The sequence below is a fragment of the Manis javanica genome, chromosome 4 (assembly GCF_040802235.1).
Source record: "Manis javanica isolate MJ-LG chromosome 4, MJ_LKY, whole genome shotgun sequence".
Taxonomy (NCBI): domain Eukaryota; kingdom Metazoa; phylum Chordata; class Mammalia; order Pholidota; family Manidae; genus Manis; species Manis javanica.
In genome coordinates this window covers 61559754-61579408 of record NC_133159.1, presented here as the reverse complement: position 1 = coordinate 61579408, position 19655 = coordinate 61559754, and the positions used below count along the sequence as shown (strand labels likewise).

At 35.2% G+C, this 19655-nt stretch overlaps 1 protein-coding gene across 1 annotated transcript in view; it reads left to right on the top strand.

Annotated features, from left to right (window-relative positions):
- The window catches only part of LRRIQ3 (leucine rich repeats and IQ motif containing 3), a 227473-nt gene that overhangs the window by 56222 nt on the left and 151596 nt on the right, over nucleotides 1-19655 (top strand). Inside the window, 1 exon segment of the mRNA XM_073234129.1 lies at nucleotides 1643-1776. Coding sequence (XP_073090230.1) covers nucleotides 1643-1776 — 134 coding nt within the window.

Sequence of the window (19655 nt, the reverse complement as noted above, 5' to 3'; positions counted from 1 at the left end):
GGCAGTGTCCCAGTTTGATCCAGCTGTCTGGGAACAGCTGCCGGCCCAGAAGAGGGAGCCTAGCAGCAACAAGTGAGGAATCTCCCTGACTGCCTGGCTGTGGGAATGGTGGTGAAAAGCCAGGGCAGGTGATAGGGCTTGGGGCAAGGGAAAACTTAGGATCTTATGAAATGATTTGGAACGTGTATTCAGCTTGAAAAGAGACAAATGGAGAAAATCCTTTCAGTGTGACATTAAGCAGATATGTATAGGTCTTTAAAGTGCAGAAGTAGAGAAGAGTTACAGGAAATGAGGAGAAGTAATGGGAATAAGCCAAGGGAACTCTTTTAAGGAGGAATATTCAGTGAAATTAGTAAGAAGAGTATTAAAATGATAAGGGTAGAGCCAGTAAATTGAGATATATGAAGAAAATGGGCACAACTAATGTGGAATTTTGTTTTAAGAATTTGGGCTCTTCAAGAAAGTTAGATACAAAAAATGGAGGGATGGGATTTGTGTGGTTGCTTGTGTGCATTTTAAAGATGGGTGTGGCTTCATCATATTTATAGATTAAGGGATAGTGACAGAAAGGAAGTTATTGAAAACAGGGAGATGGTACTTAACAGCAAAGGAGTGCCTATCTTGGACAGGAAAAGAGATACTTCTTGTTTTAAGATTAAATAGGAACTTCTTGTTTTAAGATCTGGAGTTCAAGCTTGAAGACCCCATTTTCTCTGCAAAAAGTAAGCAAAATACTTTTGAGCTTTAGGGAAAATGTTTGAAGAGTATGGAGAATACTACTGAAGGTTTTCGATAGTACTGTTGGAAATGGAAGCAAGTCAGGGCCAAGTAAAGAATTTTCTAACTAGCAAAGTATGTTTGCAAGTGTACATCTAAAGTAGTAGTAATCTGCCAGTCTTTATAATTTTTTTTCTAGCACCACATAGCTGATCAAGGGTATAGACAGAAAAGGTGTGTGTTTTTAATATGGTGGGGTTAGTAATTTTCAGGGTAGGTGCCTTACACACAATAAACATTTTAGGTTTTTAATGCATAATCCTTACATTCAAAACATAAGTCTCTTATTTCTAACAAGTCATATGATCAGTAGGATATAGGGAGTTTATGATCCCAAATATGAAATTTTGTAGAAAGAGATATTAGACATAATTTCTTTAAAGTCAATATAGAATTCTTTCTATATTCTATGCTGAGTTCCAATAAAAGTCTCCAATATTCTAGATAAGCTGCAACAAAAATTTGAATGACTGTAAATTATTTTATGAATTCAGCATATCTCAGTTTCCTCTATAAGGATTCACAGAATACTTTTAGAGTTTCATTAAATTCCTTTTTATGCAGCTACCTTTCAGAGATCAACATGATTATGGTCAAAATTTTATACCTATCATATCAGACTGGGAGAAGAATCTAGAATGGAGAGAGTTATCGTCATGGATCTTGCATTTTCTGTAAAGAACTTAAATTATTTGGTGGTACTAATTCTTGATCTTCTGATCTAAAAATAGTTATGAATATGTATTGTTCCTATAAGACACCTATGAACATTATAGTGGTTCAAACTATTAAACTACCATGTTTAAATTGTCCTTTGGAAATATTTTCATGAAACATAAATATTGTATATCTTTTCTTCAAACAGGGATCAACCTATGAGGATGAAATTCATAATATCAAATGTATTATTTCAAAAATTAATGCAATTCTGGCTCATAATTCACCAGTTTTGATTGTTCAAAGATGGATACGTGGTTTCTTAGTTAGAAAAAATTTGAGGTATGTTTTATTTTCTTTATGTTCTGAATATTTAAATAAGAAAATTAGACAATTCTCCAATAATATACATTTTATATATACTATCAAAATGATATTTTATAAACTATTTGAACTAGTTTTAAGGAAAACATCACAGCCTCTTTAGTAACATATGGTAATATTTAGCATAATTAAAATTTTGATGCTTTTTAATTGAGCATATATAAATTAATCAATAAAGTTTTTATTAATCGTTGAGTAATCTGGCAGTTTTTTAACTAAACTTAAAAATATAAATCAAAAACATGTTGAACTTATCTCATGTAGTAGGATACAATAGAAATATAAGCCATGAAACATACATATGAGTGTTTTATATTTTGTTTGGTTGTAAAGATAATCTTGCTGTAACAGCTGCTACCACATCCATCTACATTATCCTTTGGTTAATTGTCTTTTCTTCTCTGTTTCTTGCATGCCTTTCCAGCTGCTAACATTTACAAATAAAGGGATACTTTTCTTGCAGAATTTCTCTCAACATTGTACTTGGGAAGATAAGATAGGATACTCTGTCATGTCTGTATTAGTCATGCCAAACATCAAACGAATGAAAAAGTAAATGAACATTCTCATATAGCTTATTCTCCAGATGCTAAATGTTAACATTCAGAAGACAAATGAAATTTGGCCCTGAAATATAGGTAGGATTAAATAGATCTAGGCAATGGACATTCTGTGACAAAGTAAGATTTGGAAATTATACTGAAGTGATACCCAACATGCTGTCCTAAGGCAGAGAGAATGTTCCCCCGCATTAGCCTGAGTGTACTAAGTCATAGATGGCAATAGCCCTGGTAAAGGGAGGTAAGTATGAGGGAAAAGTCACAAAATTGATCACAATACATGTCCAGAAACTTCTGAGACAGAAGTTCCCTATATTTTTCAAATGAAGGTCAAAGTGTGAGAAAGAGTGGGTTCACAAGTGGGGACAAGTAAAATGGCTTGGAATAAAAGATGTAGAAAAGTATCAGGCAGTTGCTAACAGGTAGATATTTATTTAAAATATTATTTCTGTCTCATATGTTCCATTTAAATTTAGTGTGCATTTTATATGAAATATAATCTAATTGGTGATTTGTCTTTAGTTTATGCCCCTGAGATTGAGTTTTTCTCTAGAATCAAGATTTCTTCTGATTATTCACGTAACATGAAATGAAAACCTTGTGCATGGAAACAATCTCTGAAAATTCAGCATGTGTGTCCATAATTTGAATGAGCTTTGTGGGGACAGATGTCAGTAAGAATAATATATCACAGTGGTTCAAGACAGGCTGATTTGAATTCTATTTCTCTTTAAACTCCTGTTCCATTAGGCCCATAACTCTTCTGAGCCTGAGTTTCCTCATATGTTAAATAGTAGAGAGTTGGGGCCAACAGCAGTACTTATTTCACTGTTTACTTGTAGGAATTGAGATCATGAATATAAAATACATAACACCCAGTAAATGTGGATATTACATTCTTATTAGCTGCTGTTTTTTAAACATCATCATCATTGTTATATTTTGTGCTCACTGTGTTAGTTGACTCCATGGGAAACTTACTCTTTCTTGGGATTTCTTGATCCCTCCCAATTACATTTACCACAGCATGCACAGAGAAATCTTTCAAAAATATAAATCTGATTTGTTCACCAACTTAAAATCCTACAGTTGCTCCCAATTTGCTTAGGGCGAATGGATGGGGTATTTCCTTCTGCAGTGTGCACCACATACTTTCATTATCATAAATACTTACCATACTGTATTGCAGTTGTCTGTATAATTATCTATATCTCCAGACGTATCGCATCTTCTGTATCTCTAGCATATAACAGAGTACTTGAGACATGTTAGGTTCTCAAAAAATATTTGTTAAATTGACAAATACATAAATATATGGAGTTACTGTGGAAACTAGAATAAAAAAAGTATTTCTGAATTCATACAAAGCTTCCCTAGAGGTGCCTATGCATTCCCACAAACTAAAGGTCAAAATGATAAGTCCTCTCATATGTCTATTTCTAGCCATGATAAATGTTTCCCTACACTCAAATATTTGCTTGAAATTTGTTTGCTTACACTGCTAGAAATTTTATATACAGCCTTGAAATGTCATATAGAAAATTAGAAAATTATTGTGATTAATACTTTTATCTTTTAAAGTGATAGTATTTCTAACATGGCTGATAAGGTTCAAGGGAGGTACACTTTTATTCTTAGAATGAAATATTGTGATCAGATTGGCAGGCTCCTAACCCTAAGTAAGAGTAGCTATATAGAGGTCATAGGGAGGATTATTGTTTGGGTCATTGGAATCTAAAAGTAAAAGAATGGAAAACAGGAAACAAATATTTATTGATTGTACAGTATATGTATGTTAAGTATCATATTAGGTACTTTAAATTCACTTTATATTATCATTTAACACAGCAGATTTTCTATTTTACAGATTAAGAATTAAGAATTTAAACTTGGTCAAAAGGTTAAAATTTGTATCCCATCAATGGCAGATAGCTTATTATATATTGGACATTTGTTGTCAGTTATAAAAAGATGAAATTATGTATGTTAAATATGCAAACATCAAGTTCTGTTGTTTAACATATCCCAAATTCTGTGCCTTTTTTACTTGTCTTTGGGCAGACCTAAAATCAGCTATTTTCTAAAGAACCCTATTTGTTTATCTTGGAAACCAAGATCTGAGAACTAGATGTATTCATTGCTGCTGGAGTGTCGTGGTTCCTAGGTCATTTCAGCAGGCAAATAGAAAATTGATTATTTTTTTCCATTGTGGATTCATATCAGTGCTTCTAATGCTAATACAACACAGAGGATCTTCACTACCTTCCTTCTTCCCACATTATACTTCCCTTCTTGTACCATGTGAACTCTGTTTGCCAATACTCAATAATTTTACTTGTTGGCTTAATCCTGACACAAAATAGTTGTAAATTGCTGTCTATTATCTACTGTCAACAACAAACTTATTTAATAAAGTTAATATTGCCTATAGCTATTTTAGCTTTTTAATAAAAATTCTAAAAGTTTTTCTTTAATAACACATACTCTGAAAAAGAACGTTATTTTGACATTTAAGGTTGCCTCTGCTCATTCTCAAAATCTTGGTAAGCTGATAGTAATATTTAGAAAGGCAGAGGGCAAGAGAAAGACAAAGAGAAAGCAAGCAAGAAATTTTGGAGACTGGAAAGCGGATAAGTGTGCTTAACTGACTTTGCAGACTTAGAAACCTGTAGCCCAGAGATCAGTAAATTATGTGTTACAGAATATTTTTATAAATACATTTTATGGGACCACAGTCACATCCATTATTTTATGTACTGTCTGTTGTGCTTTTAAGCTACAACAGCAGAGCTGAGTAGTTGGAAAAGAGATTGTAGGACCCAGGGGCCTAAAATATTTACTATCTGGCCTTTTAAGAAAAAATATTCCAACTCCTGCTATAGCGTGTCCTGATAGTACTAGAAGCCCAAGAGTACGGCTGATTCATGCAGTAGAACCCAGGAATTAGGAATTAAAGATCCTAGGAGCCAGGAACATTTGTTGAATCTAGCATTTAGAATCAAACTCCTACTCTATCCTGAACTGCTGGGCAGCTGACACCCTCTTCTCAATTTAGTACTCCCTCTCCACTCCATCCTCTTGAGAAGTTAAATAAAAATTCCTTATATTCAAGGACCCCAGATAGTTTATGGTAAGGGTGCATTGTAATGACAACGTGGGAATTTGTTAAGATATCATGAAATTACAGTTACTTTCTCTGCCAAGTGGTAAAAAGGCTTTTACCCTCTAGTTAGGAGATAAGCTACTTCTTTCTGGAGAAACTACCATACAAGAGAAAAGCCTGACAGTTGGGAATTTCCCCGTGAAACAGCAATCAGATCATCCTACATAAAAGCTTAGTTGATAATCATTCAAATACACAAAGATAGTGTTTTATTTTAGAGATGAAAGGACAGCCAAGGATCACTAGCTATTGATTAATGCCGCTAAAATTATAGACTAACACAAACAAAATAAAGGAATGCAGATAAAAGAGGCAGTTTAGGAAACTTTTTTTCCCTCTCGCATACTTGAAATGTAGTTTTGGTTGGCCTGTAATTTTAGGCTGATAGATATTTTCTACTAGCTCACTGAAAATATTTTTCACTTTTGGTCTCTATTACTGCTGTTGAAAGTAAGCTATCAGGCTAATTGTTCCTTTATAGATTATTTTTCGTTTCTCTCTTACTGCTTTTAAATCTAAGATCTTCCTGTTTATTTTCTGAATATGTTTACTTTGACAATTCTAAGAATCAATTTCTTTTTATTATCCAACTTGAGATTTATGCATGTAACGATTGATTTCTCCCTTATCAATTCTGGATGATTTCCAGTCATCAAGTTACTGATTTTTCTGTCTATATTCCCCATTTTTCTTGTGGTGAGAAATTACCCCTTCTCAATGGCCGTCTCTACTAATATTAACAGGTAGGCTATAGGCATACCTTGTTTTGCACTTCACTTCATGGTGCTACACAGATAATGCATTTTTTTTTTAACAAATTGAAGGTTTGTGGCAGCCCTATCTTGAGCAAGCCTATTAGTGTCATCTTTCCAACAGCACTTGCCCACTTCATGTCTGTGCCATGCTTTTGTAATTCTCACAATATTTTAATCTTCTTCATTATTATTATGTTATAGTGATCAATGATCATTGATTATGACTCACTGAAAGTTCAGATGATGTTTAGTGTTTTTTAGCAGTAAGGTATTTTTAAATTAAGGTGCGTTTATTAATTTCTTAGTCATAATGCTACTGCACACTTAATAGATTACAGTATAGTATAAACATAACTTTTATATCCACTGGGAAGCTAAAAAATTAATTTGTCTCAGTTTATGGTGATATACACTTTATTTGTAGTGGTCTAGAACTGAACCTCCACTATCTCCAAGGTACCCCTGTATAGCAGAGGTCATGCTCGTAGACCAATATGTCTGTATATCCATAGTAATACCCTTGGCTTGGGGGTTCTTTCTCTTGGTTCTTGTGGAGTGGATAATTAGGCTTTTATTGGGTTTTAGTCTGGATTTGTTTTCTAATCTTTTGCTTAGTTTCTTCTCTATTCTATATTATGGGTAAGTTTTTAGTAGTTCTCTTGGATTGGGGGCTCTTAAATATTGCTTTGATTTTAAAGATCACTTATGAAGCAATGATAAATTCTTTTTTCTCTTATAATTTACTTAGGATGTCTTTTAATTATATCCCACACTCATCACCAGCTGGAGTGGTGGAAAATTACTTAGATGCTATGATAGTCTCAAAGCAAGCTTCCAAGCAGGCTATTTCAAAGGTTACAGATTATAAGCCTTACAGACAGAATTATGATGCTTGAATCGTAGTTTACTTAATCAAATTAAAACATACAGCAAGAAGCATGGAAGAAAGATGAAGTAGATGTGATGGTTATGTTACAAGAACCAGATTTAAGGATCAGAGAGGGTCTTCAGCAACCAAGAACTGTCTGAAGCCAACACACTATTGATTTATTAGAGATGCAGGAGCAAATCTGCCTCACCGAAGCTGGGAACTAACTGATGACCTGCAAAGCAGTTATGAATTTTACTTGCAAGTTTTGAGCAGACCATGCTTGGGGTCATATCAGGTTACCAATGGATGATTGATTTCATGGGAGACACAGTTGTCCATCTGGAGGTGATGTGATAAGTACTTTATGAATTTTTATTTTTATTTTTATCTGTTTTATTTTATTAAGTTCTTCCATACCTTTCTATCTGTAAGTAAGTGAAGGTTTCTTTGTAATTTTCATGCTGATCAGATCCTAGCTATCCTCTTCTTCTATCCTAAGTATACCTCTCCTCTACTTGTATATTCAAGTATGTCTGATATATATTACATATCAGTAATACCAAAGGTCAAGATTATCTGAGTGAAGCAAATGTCCTGAGGTTGAAAACTCAGTTCAGAGCCCCCTCTGTGTACCTCTTTGAACCTCTGCTTTAATTTGGGTTTAATATATACATAAGCAAGATTGGTCAGGGTTATTTAGTTCAGTCATACTTTAGGAAATTAAATTTTACCTTGGGTTTTCATGAAGTGGGAAATGATTAATGTTAATTAAAGAAATTGATCTAGATTCCTGTATTAAAGTATATGTTTATGAGAAAGATAAATGCCACCTTTTTTACCTCTCTACACTCTAATTAAAATTTAAAAAGCTGTTATCAAGCATCCATTCTCATATATTCTATATTCTTATATTTTAGTAAAATGTCTCTTAAGAATATTAAAAATAAACAACACAAATAGTAAGCAATTATTGATAATTCCAGCAATGCTGAATATTTATTGTGAAATGTTTTATAGTTGACAGGTTTCAAAGAAAAAAATATTACATAAATGAAAACCAATAATCCTGTGTATCATCAGCATTTGCTTGCCTTCTCTACATTTAGCTATTCTCCATCATATGCATGTGATTTGGGGTGATTAAACACATGTAAGTTATTCTGATATAAGGTGGTATGTTTTATTAGGATTATTCTGATTATCTTAGTAAAAGAAGAAGTAATAAAGAATATCCAAGGTAAACTAGTGGAAACAGTGAATGGTGTTCATTGGTTTCCATGACTGTAAAGTCCTAAAGGCATTTATTTAAAATCCTGAATAAACCCTGAATCATAACCTACCCCTTAACTTACCCTTTTGACAGATATCTAAACTAGTTTAGCTTATTATATATATATATATATATATTTTTTTTTTTTTTAAATTTTTTATTAAGGTATGGTTGATATACACTCTTATGAAGGTTTCACATGGAAAATACAGTATGGTTACTACATTTACCCATATTATCAAGTTCCCACCCATACCCCAATGCAGTCACTGTCCATCAGTGCAGCAAGATGCCACAGATTCACTCTGTGCCTTCTCTGTGATACACTGTTCTCCCCGTGATCCCCCACACCATGTGTACTAAACATAATACCCCTCAATCCACTTCTCCCTCCCTTCCCACCTGTGCTAGCACACCCCTCCCCTTTGGTAACCACTAGTTCATTCTTGGAGTCTCTGAGTCTGCTGCCATTTTGTTCCTTCAGTTTTGCTTCATTATTATACTCCATAAATGAGGGAAAACATTTGGCATTTGTCTTTCTCCACCTAGCTTATTTCACTGAGCATAATGTCCTCCAGCTCTATCCATGTTGTTGCAAATGGTAGGATTTGTTTCTTTCTTAGGGCTGAATAGCATTCCATTGTATATATGTACCACCTCTTCTTTATCCATTCATCTACTGATGGACACTTAGGTTGCTTCCATATCTTGGCTATTGTAAAAAGTGCTGCAATAAACATAGGGATGCATATGTCTTTTTGAATCTAAGAAGTTGTGTTCTTTGGGTAAATTCCAAGGAGTGGGATTCCTGGGTCAAATGGTATTTCTATTTTTAGTTTTTTGAGGAACCTCCATATTGCTTTCCACAATGGTTGGACTAGCTTACATTCCCACAAGCAGTGTAGGAGGGTTCCCCTTTCTCTGCATCCTCACCAGGATTTGTTGTTATTAGTTTTTTCAATGCTGGTCATCCTTACTGTGTGAGGTGATATCTCATTGTGGTTTTAATTTGCATTTCCCTGATGATAAGTGATGTGGAGCATCTTTTCATGTGTCTGTTGGCCATCTGAATTTCTTCTTTGGAGAACTGTCTCTTCATATTCTCTGCCATTTCTTAATCGGGTTATTTGCTTTTTGGGTGTTGAGGCATGTAAGTTCTTAATATATTTTGGATGTTAACCCCTTGTCGGATATGTCATTTACAGATATATTCTCCCATAATGTAGGATGCCTTTTTGTTCTTTTGATGGTGTCCTTTGCCATACAGAAACTTTTTAGTTTGATGTAGTCCCATAGTTCATTTTTGCTTTTGTTTCTCTTGCTCAAGGAGATGCATTCAGGAAGAAGTTGCTCATGCTTATATTCAGGAGATGTTTGCCTATGTTGTCTTCTAAGAGTTTTATGGTTTCATGACTTACATTCAAGTCTTTAATCCATTTTGAGTTTACTTTTGTGTATAGAGTTAGACAATAATCCAGGTCATACCCTTCCATGTAGCTGTCCAGTTTTGCCAACACCAGCTGTTGAAGAGGCTGTCATTTCCCCATTGTATAATCATGACTCCTTTATCATGTATTAATTGACCATATATGCTTGGGTTTATATTTTGGCTCTCTAGTCTGTTTCATTGGTCGATGGGTCTGTTCTTGTGCCAGCACCAAATTGTCTTCATTACTGTGGCTTTGTAGTAGAGCTTAAAGTTGGAGAGTGTAATTCTCCCTGCTTTATTCTTCCTTCTCAGGATTGCTTTGGCTATTTGGGGTCTTTTGTGTTTCCACGTGAATTTTAGGGTGATTTTCTCTAGTTCGGTGAAGAATGGTGTTGGTATTTTGATAGGAATTGCATTGAATCTATAGATTGCATTAGGCAGGATGGCCATTTTGACAATATTAATTCTTCCTATCCATGATCATGGGATATGTTTCCATTTATTGGTACCTTCTTTAATTTTTCTCATGAGTGTATTGTATTTTTCAGGGAATAAGACTTTCACTTCCTTGGTTAGGTTTATTCCTAGGTATTTTATTCTTTTTGATTCAATTGTGAATGGAATTGTTTTCCTGATTTCTCTCTCTGCTAGTTCATTGTTAGTGTATAGGAATGCCACAGATTTCTGTGTATTAATTTTGTATCCTGCAACTATGCTGAATTCGGATATTAGATCTAGTAGTTTTCGAGTGGATTCTTAGGGTTTTTTATGTATAATATCATGTCATCTGCAAACAGGGACAGCTTAACTTCTTCCTTTCCAATCTGGGTGCCTTTTATTTCTCTGTGTTGTCTGATTGCTGTGGCTAAGACCTCCAGTACTACGTTGAATAGAAGTTGGGAAAGGGGGCATCCTTGTCTTGGTCTCAATCCTAAAGGAAAGGCTTTAAGCTTCTTGCTGTTAGTATGATGTTGGCTGTGGGTTTGTCATATATGGCCTTTATTATGTTGAGGTACTTGCACTCTATACCCATTTTGTTGAGAGTTTTTATCATGGATGGATGTTGAATTTTGTTAAATGGTTGTACAGCATGTATGGAGATGATCATGTGGTTTTTGTCATTCTTTTTGTTGATTTGGTGGATGATGATGATAGATTTTTGAATGTTGTACCATCTTTGCATCCCTGGAATAAATCTTACTTGATCATGATGAATGATCTTTTTGATGTATTGTAGAATTAGGCTTGCTAATATTTTGTTGAGTAGTTTTGCGTCTGTGTTCATCAGAGATATTGGTCTGTAATTTTCTTTTTTGTTGTGTCTTTGCCTGGTTTTGGTATTAGAGTGATGCTGGCTTCATAGAATGAGTTTGGAAGTATTCCCTTTTCTATTTTTTGGAAAACTTTAAGTAGAATGGGTATGAGGTCTTCACTAAATGTTTGATAAAATTCAGCAGTGAAGCCATCTGGTCCAGGTGTTTTGTTCTTAGATTGTTTTTTGATTACCAGTTCAATTTCGTTATGGGTAATTTGTCTCTTCAGGTTTTCTGTTTCTTCCTTGGTCATCCTTGGAAGGTTGTATTTTTCTAGAAAGTTGTCCATTTCTTCTAGGTTATCCAGTTTGTTAGCATATAATTTTTTTCATAGTATTCTCTAATAATTCTTTGTATTTCTGTGGTGTCCATAGTGATTTTTCCTTTCTCATTTCTGATTCTGTTTATGTGTGTAGACTCTCTTTTTTTGTCTTGATAAGTGTGGCTAAAGGTTTATCTATTTTGTTTATTTTCTTGAAGAACCAGCTCCTGCTTTCATTGATTCTTTCTATTGTTTTATTCTTCTCAATTCTATTTATTTATGCTCTAATCTTTATTATGTCCCTCCTCCTACTGAATTTGGGCCTAATTTGTTCTTCTTTTTCTAGTTTCATTAACTATAAGTTTAGACTGCTTATGTGGGATTGTTGTTTTTTCCTGAGATAGGCCTGGTTTGCAATATACTTTCTTCTTAGCACTGCCTTGGCTGCATCCTACAGATTTTGTAGTGTTGAATTATTGTTGTCATTTGTCTCTGTATATTGCTTGATCTCTGTTTGTATTTGGTCATTAGTCTATTGGTTATTTATGAGCATGTGTGAAGCCTCCTTGTGTTTGTGGGATTTTTCATTTTCTTTGCATAATTGATTTCTAGTTTCATACCTTTGTGGTCTGAGAAGCTGGTTGATACAATTTCAGTCTTTTTCAATTTACTGAGGCTCTTTTTGGCCTAGTATGTGATCTATTCTTGAAAACGTTCCATGTGCACTTGAGAAGAATGTATATTCTGCTGCTTTTGGGTGTAGAGTTCTATAGATGTCTGTTAGGTCCATCTGTTCTAATGTGTTGTTCAATACCTCTTTGTCCTTACTTACTTTCTGTCTGCCTGATCTGTCATTCAGAGTGAGAGAGTGTTGAAGTCTCCTAGAGTCAATGCACTGCATACTATTTCCCCATTTAATTCAGTTAGTATTTGTTTCACATATGTAGGTGCCCCTGTGTTGGGTGCATAGATATTTATAATGGTTATATCTTCTTGTTGGATTGACGCCGTTATCATTATGTAATGTCCTTCTTTGTCTCTTGTGACTTTCTTTGTTTTGAAGTCTATTTTGTGTGATACAAGTACTGCAACTCCTGCTTTTTTCTGTCTATTAGTTGCATGAAATGTCTTTTTCTATCCCTTCACTTTTAGTCTGTGTATTTCTTTGGGTTAAAGTGAGTCTGTTGTAGGCATCAGATAGATGGGTCTTATTTTTTCATCCATTCAGTGACTCTGTGTGTTTTGATTAGTGCATTCAGACCATTTACATTTAGGGTGATTATCATTAGGTATGTTCTTGTTGCCATTGCAGCCTTTAGTTTCATTGTTACCGAAGGTTGAAGGTGAACTTCCTTACTATCTAAGAGTCTAACTTAACTTACTTAATATGCTATTACAAACACAATCTAAAGGTTCTTTTCTTTTTCTCCTCCTTTTTCTTCCTCCTCCATTCTTTGTATATTAGGTATCATATTCTGTGCTCTTTGTCTATCCCTTGATTGACTTTGGAGATAGTTAATTTAATTCTGCATTTGCTCACTAACTAGATATTCTGCTTTTTTTTCTTCTTTTGTGATTCTGCTGCTGTTTTGTTCCTTCAGTTTTTCCTTTGTTCTTATACTCCACAGATGAATGAAATCATTTAGTACTTGTTTTTCTCCACCTGGTTATTTCACTGAGCATAATACCCTCTAGCTCCATCCATGTTGTTGCAAATGGTAGGATTTATTTTCTTCTTATGGCTGAATAATATTCCATTGTGTATATGTACTACATCTTCTTTATCCATTCATCTACTGATGGACACTTAGGTTGCTTCCATTTCTTGGCTATTGTAAATAGTGCTGCGATAAACATAGGGGTGCATCTGTCTTTTTCAAACTGGAGTGCTGCATTCTTAGGGTAAATTCCTAGAAGTGGGATTCCTGGGTCAAATGGTATTTCTATTTTGAGTTTTTTGAGGAACCTCCATACTGTTTCCACAATGGTTGAATTAATTTACATTCCCACCAGCAGTGTAGGAGGGTTTCCCTTTCACCACAACTTCGCCAACATTTGTTGTTGTTTGTCTTTTGGATGGTGGTGATCCTTACTGGTGTGAGGTGATATCTTATTGTAGTTTTAATTTGCATTTCTCTGATGACTAGCGATGTAGAGTGTCTTTTCGTGTGTCTGTTGGCCATCTGAATTTCTTCTTTGGAGAACTGTCTGTTCAGCTCCTCTGCCCATTTTTTAATTGGATTATTCGCTTTTTGTTTGTTGAGGTGCATGAGCTCTTTATATATTTTGGATGTCAACCCTTCATTGGATCTGTCATTTATGAATATATTCTCCCATACTGTATGATGCCTTTTTGTTCTATTGATGGTGTCCTTTGCTGTACAGAAGTTTTGCAGCTTGATATAGTCCCACTTGTTCATTTTTGCTTTTGTTTCCCTGTTCTACTTTCTTTACTGTGGTTTTATTACCTCCTGTGACAGCTATTAAACCTTAGGAACACTTCCATCTATAGCAGTCCCTCCAAAATAGACTGTAGAGATGGTATATATGGGAGGTAAATTCTCTCAGCTTTTGCTTATCTGTAAATTGTTTAATCCCAGCTTCAAATTTAAATGATAATCTTGCCAGATAAAGTAATCTTGGTTCCAGGCCCTTCTACTTCATTGCATTAAATACATCATGCCACTTCCTTCTGGCCTATAAGGTTTCTGCTGAGAAGTCTGATGTTAACCTGATGGGATTTCCTTTGTATGTGATCTTATTTCTCTCTCTGCCTGCTTTTAACGGTTTGTTCTTATCCTTGATTGAGCTTTCCCATTTTAATTACTACATGTCTTGGTATTGTCTTCCTGGGGTCCCTTGTGTTGGGAGATCTGTTCACCTCCATGGCCTGAGAGACTATCTCCTTCTCCAGATTTGGGAAGTTTTCATCAATTAGCTCCTCAAAGACACTTTCTATCCCTTTCTCTCTCTCTTGTTCTTCTGGTACCCCTATAATGCAAAGATTGTTCCATCTGGATTGGTTACACAGTTCTCTCAATATTCTTTAATTGTTAGAGATACTTTATTTGCTCTCTGTGCCTCAGTTTCTTTGTATTCTTCTTCTCTACTTTCTATTTCATTTATCATCCCCTCCTCCATATGTCATCTGCTTTTAATACCCTCCATTGTGCTTTTCAATGATTGGATCTCTGACAATTCATTCCTGAGTTCTTGAATATCTTTCTGTACCTCCATTAGCATGCTAATGATTTTTATTTTGAAATCCCTTTCCGGAAGAGTCATGAGGTCCATGTCATCTTTCTCAGGAGTTATATTAATTTTACTCTGAATCAGGTACTTTTGGAATTTCCTATTTGTATGTGGCGCCCTCTAGTGTCCAGAAGCTCTACTCTTTGGAGTTGCTCAGCCCCTGAAGGAATATTTGTGGTCGCAGGGGAGTGGTATTGGTGTTTGGGGGTAGGAAAGAGCTGTTTTCTGTTTCCCAGCTGCTATGCATGTCTCCACTGCCTGAACCAGTGGGCTGAGCACACAGGTATAAGCCTCTATGCTTTGCGTTTGTAGTTGCTGTAAGCAGATCTTCCCTCTGGCTGGCCTAATGCCAGGGTGGGATTTGCCTGTTTGTGAGCCAGGTGGGGCAGGCTGGGAGAAAGGTGCTCTAGGCTACATATCATGGAGGGGATCCTTAGAGCTATGTAGCCAGCCAGGGAGCTGGAGAACCTGGAAATCGTGAAAGCTCCAAACCTGCTGGGCAGAGTGCACCTGGACAATTTTGTCTACCTGTCCTTTCTCCTGTGCAGTAAGCTCTGTGCAATCCTTGCCCCTTTAGGAGCCCTCTTGCTTGGCTTCCTTGTTAGGAAGTCTCTCAGACTGCCCACCTTTCTTTTGTCTCAGAGCAGCTGGATATGGATCTCTGCTTTCCACAAGTGGCTGGAATCTCTCTCTCCAGGAATTCTGCCTGTCTTAACTTTCCAATCCCCTAATCACAAGAGTATCATGAAAGCACCATGAAATGTTGGTTTGTTCTCCCAGAGCAGATCTCTGGAGTTAGGTATTCAGCAGTCTAAGGACTCTACTCCCTCCCTGCTCTGTTTCTCTTCCTCCAGCAAGTGAGCTGGGGTGGGGGAAAGGGTTGGGTCCCCCAGGCCACAGCTTTGGTACATTACCCTGTTCCATATGATTGGCTCTTTTCTCCAGGTGTATGCAGTCTGGTGCAGTCCTCTTTCCTGTTGCTCTTTCAGGATTAGTTGTATTAATTATATATTTGTATTATATGCCATTTTAGGAGAAAACCTCCGTCTCACCTCTCACACCTCCATCTTTAATCCTCTCTCTAGCTTATTATATTTGAAAAGAAGTGGACACTATAAGGAATAGACTTCAAAATGTGAAATTAGCTAAACTGAGGTAAGAAGAGTGTGATGAGGAGGGTTGTTTTATCCTGGCTGGAAAGGTAGTCATCAGTTTTATGTAGTATTTAAGGAATAGTTGATTAAATTGTTTTGTTTATTGTTATACATTGACTTTTACCTGGAGAATATATGAAGTTAGGGAGATTAGTAAATGCCAGATGTTTAAGCATTTTGACTACTTCTTATGATCTACAGTAGATGATTTTGGAAAAGATATGTAATTAACTTGAAGTGGGTATAAATTAAAGCCTAGGAGAAGAAAATATAACTTTTGTTAAGGATGGTCACTTTTGCCTATGATCTATAATTCAATTTGATGAAATGTTTGTTAATTTGATATCTGTCATATAGAAAAGATGATTTATTTACCCCAAGCTAAAATTAGGACTTGGAAAAATGGAAATATAAGATATCAGAATAAATTAGTACTCACTATTAATCAACCTCTGCCTGACTTAAGGGAGAGTAAACCTGAATAGGAAAATATAGACTTTGATTCAGTGATAAGGCCATAACAGAATATTAGTGAAACCCCAAGCAGAGCACACATGAAAATACAAGTCATTAAACTGAGCCCCATGGGAATAGCGGAATATAATGTTTTCATGCTGGGAGAAAGATTTTTTCTACACTCAAAAGTTTCATTTGTTGTAGGGGGTGGGCAGCAAAAACACAGATTACTTACTAAGTGTTTAGGGGAGGCCAGTGGCCAGATAAAAACTTCTCTAAAAATATTGATTTTCTTAAGTCCTTTGGCACATCCGATGTTTTAGATTTTCAGGACATAGTCTTCTACTACAGTAACAGCTCCCAGAGAGAAATCCTTGAAACTGTTTATCTCAAGGAGAGAACAGTATACAAAGGAGTGCCCACAAGAAAGCCACATGAAATGCTGTCAGGTTCACTGACCAGGGAATTCATTCTACCCTCCTGACAGTCCTGCCTATTCTTGTGTGGCAGGATATAATATATATTATGGTCCAGGGATCACTTTGTATTCCTCTGTAGTCATTCTTCTTTTCTAATGTACATTTATATACCATGTAGGTAGGATAGGGATGGATAATTCATTATTTATCCAGATTTCTTGGTGCATGGCCAAGGATCCTGAACTTGGACCTAGATTCAGGTATATTTTTGGATTCTCTGCTTTTGAAGGAGGGATGTATAGGCCTCATCTACATTATGTCAGTTTTACCAGTGTATGTATGAGAAGGAAAGTGATATAAATATTGATATCCAAAGACATGGATTTTAATGAATATCCTTGTTGTATCTCTAACAACTTTTTCACCCCTACTGTTATAAAGAGTAGGATAAGTCAAACACTCAGATGTTAGAGGTAGGACCAGGATCATGCTGAGCCAAAATAAATTTATGTCTCTTCCTAGAGGGATTAGTAGGCTTACAGTAGCCAGTTCATTCTAGTTCCTGGCCATAGGGATTAATTTGGGTTTGGCCCAAATGAGCAAGAGGTACAGAGCTTTGTTTTGTTTTTTGTACCTTTGGGAGGTGTTTTAGTAATCATGTATCATCTCTTCTCTTTATTCTGAATTATTGCTATGCCCATTTTTCCAATAGAATAGATGCTTGTTGAGGGAAGAATTGACACATGGAAGAAGGGTGAGCCAACAACTTCAGAGGAGTGGAGTTGAGCCCCAAAGAAGCCAAACCTGGAATCCTACCCCTAAATTTTTCTGTTTGGGGAGCCAATAAGTTCTCATTTGTGGTTAAGTTACTTTATCTTCAGGCTTTTCTGTTTCTTACAGCCTAAAGCTGCTTATTGATAAGGTTTTTAGGAATATGTTGAATTGCTGAAGGCCATACAACTTATCTGCAGGAGCTTAATTCAATAGTAACTACTGTAAAATGAGCAAAATATATCAAGTATGGCTATATTGTGGATAATTTCTTTTTAAACTTTATTTTTAATAATTGTAAGAAAATTAATTGTTGCTGCATGTACAATACCTTAATTAATGATCAGAGTCACTGTCATATATTTTCAATGTTGAAATTACTGAAACACTAAAAAAATGTCTTACTGTTGCTCAATTTTAAGATTTTCTTGAGAAAGAAATTTTTGTTACTTTAATTCACTTTAAAAAGTAGAATACTTACACTTTGTTAAAGTTGTATTACATATGTTTTATTTTTATATTAATTACACATGGATTTTTTATCAAAATTTTAAGATGCCTGATACCTCATTTTCTGGACATTTTATTGGATATCAGAAAGCTCTCCTATAAGGATTATAATTTTGACATAAAATCATTATTTCTACTGTGATGGTCTTGTGGCAGCTTATTATTATCAAATATCAAATTATCTGGGTTTAAGTAATATCTTAAAACATTTATTTATAAGCAGTGATTTTAGAATATTTGCTAGTTCAGTAAAGAAAATGAGCATATCAAGGCAGAGAAAGTTTTATACTGAGGATTTTAAAGTTTTTCTTATTTACACAAGTAAATCATAGAAAGCTTTAGAGACTAAATATACCAAATCACATTTGTTTTTTAGTTTTTGTTGGTTATAAGCTATTCTTTTTTTATGAGGTATTATTGATATTCACTCTTATGAAGGTTTTGCATGAAAAAACAATGTAGTTACTACATTTACTCATATTATCAAGTCCCCACCCATACCCCATTGCAGTCACTGTCCATCAGTGTAGTAAGATGCTACAGGTTCACTATGTGCCTTCTCTGTGTTACACTGTGTTTCCCGGGACCACTCACACCATGTGACTAAACATAATACCCCTCAATCCCCTTCTCCCTCCCTCCCCACCGGCCCTCCTATACCTCCTGTAAGTTGAATAAAAATGGAGAGAGTGGGCATCCTTGTCTTGTTCCCAATCTTAAAGGAAAGGCTTTCAGCTTCTTGCTGTTAAGTATGATGTTGACTGTAGGTTTGTCATATATGGCCTTCATTATGTTGAGATACTTGCCCTCTATATCCACTTTGTTGAGAGTTTTTATCATGAATGGATGTTGAATTTTGTCAAACGCTTGGAGATGATCACGTGGTTTTTTTGTCATTCTTTCTGTTGATGTGGTGGATGATGTTGATGGGTTTTCTAATATTGTAACATCCTTGCATCCCTGGAATGAATTTTACTTGATCATGGTGGATGATCTTTTTAATATATTTCTGAATTTGGCTTGCTAATATTTTGTTGAGTATTTTTACATCTATGTTCATCAGGGATATTGGTCTGTAATTTTCTCATTTTGTGGTGTCCTTGCCTGGTTTTGGTATTAAAGTGATGCTGGCCTCATAGAATGAGTTTGGAAGTATTCCCTATTCTTCTACTTTTCAGCAAACTTTAAGGAGGATGGGTATTAAGTTTTCACTAAATGTTTGATAAAATTCAACAGTAAAGCCATCTGGTCAGGATTTTGTTCTTAGGTAGTTTTTTGATGACCAATTCAACTTCATTGCTGTTAATTGGTCTGTTCAGATTTTCTGTTTCTTACTGGGTCAGCCTTGAAAGGTTGTATTTTTCTAGAAAGTTGTCCATTTCTTCTAGTTATCCAGTTTGTTAAGATATAATTTTTCATAGTATTCTCTAATAATTCTTTGTATTTCTGTGGTGTTCATAGTGATTTTTCCTTTCTCATTTCTGATTCTGTTTATGTGTGTAGACTCTCCTTTTTTCTTGATAAGTCTGGCTAAGAGTTTATCTATTTTGTTTATTTTCTCGAAGAACCAGCTCCTGCTTTCATTGATTCTTTCTATTGTTTTTTCTTCTCAATTTTATTTATTTCTGCTCTAATCTTTATTATGTCCCTCC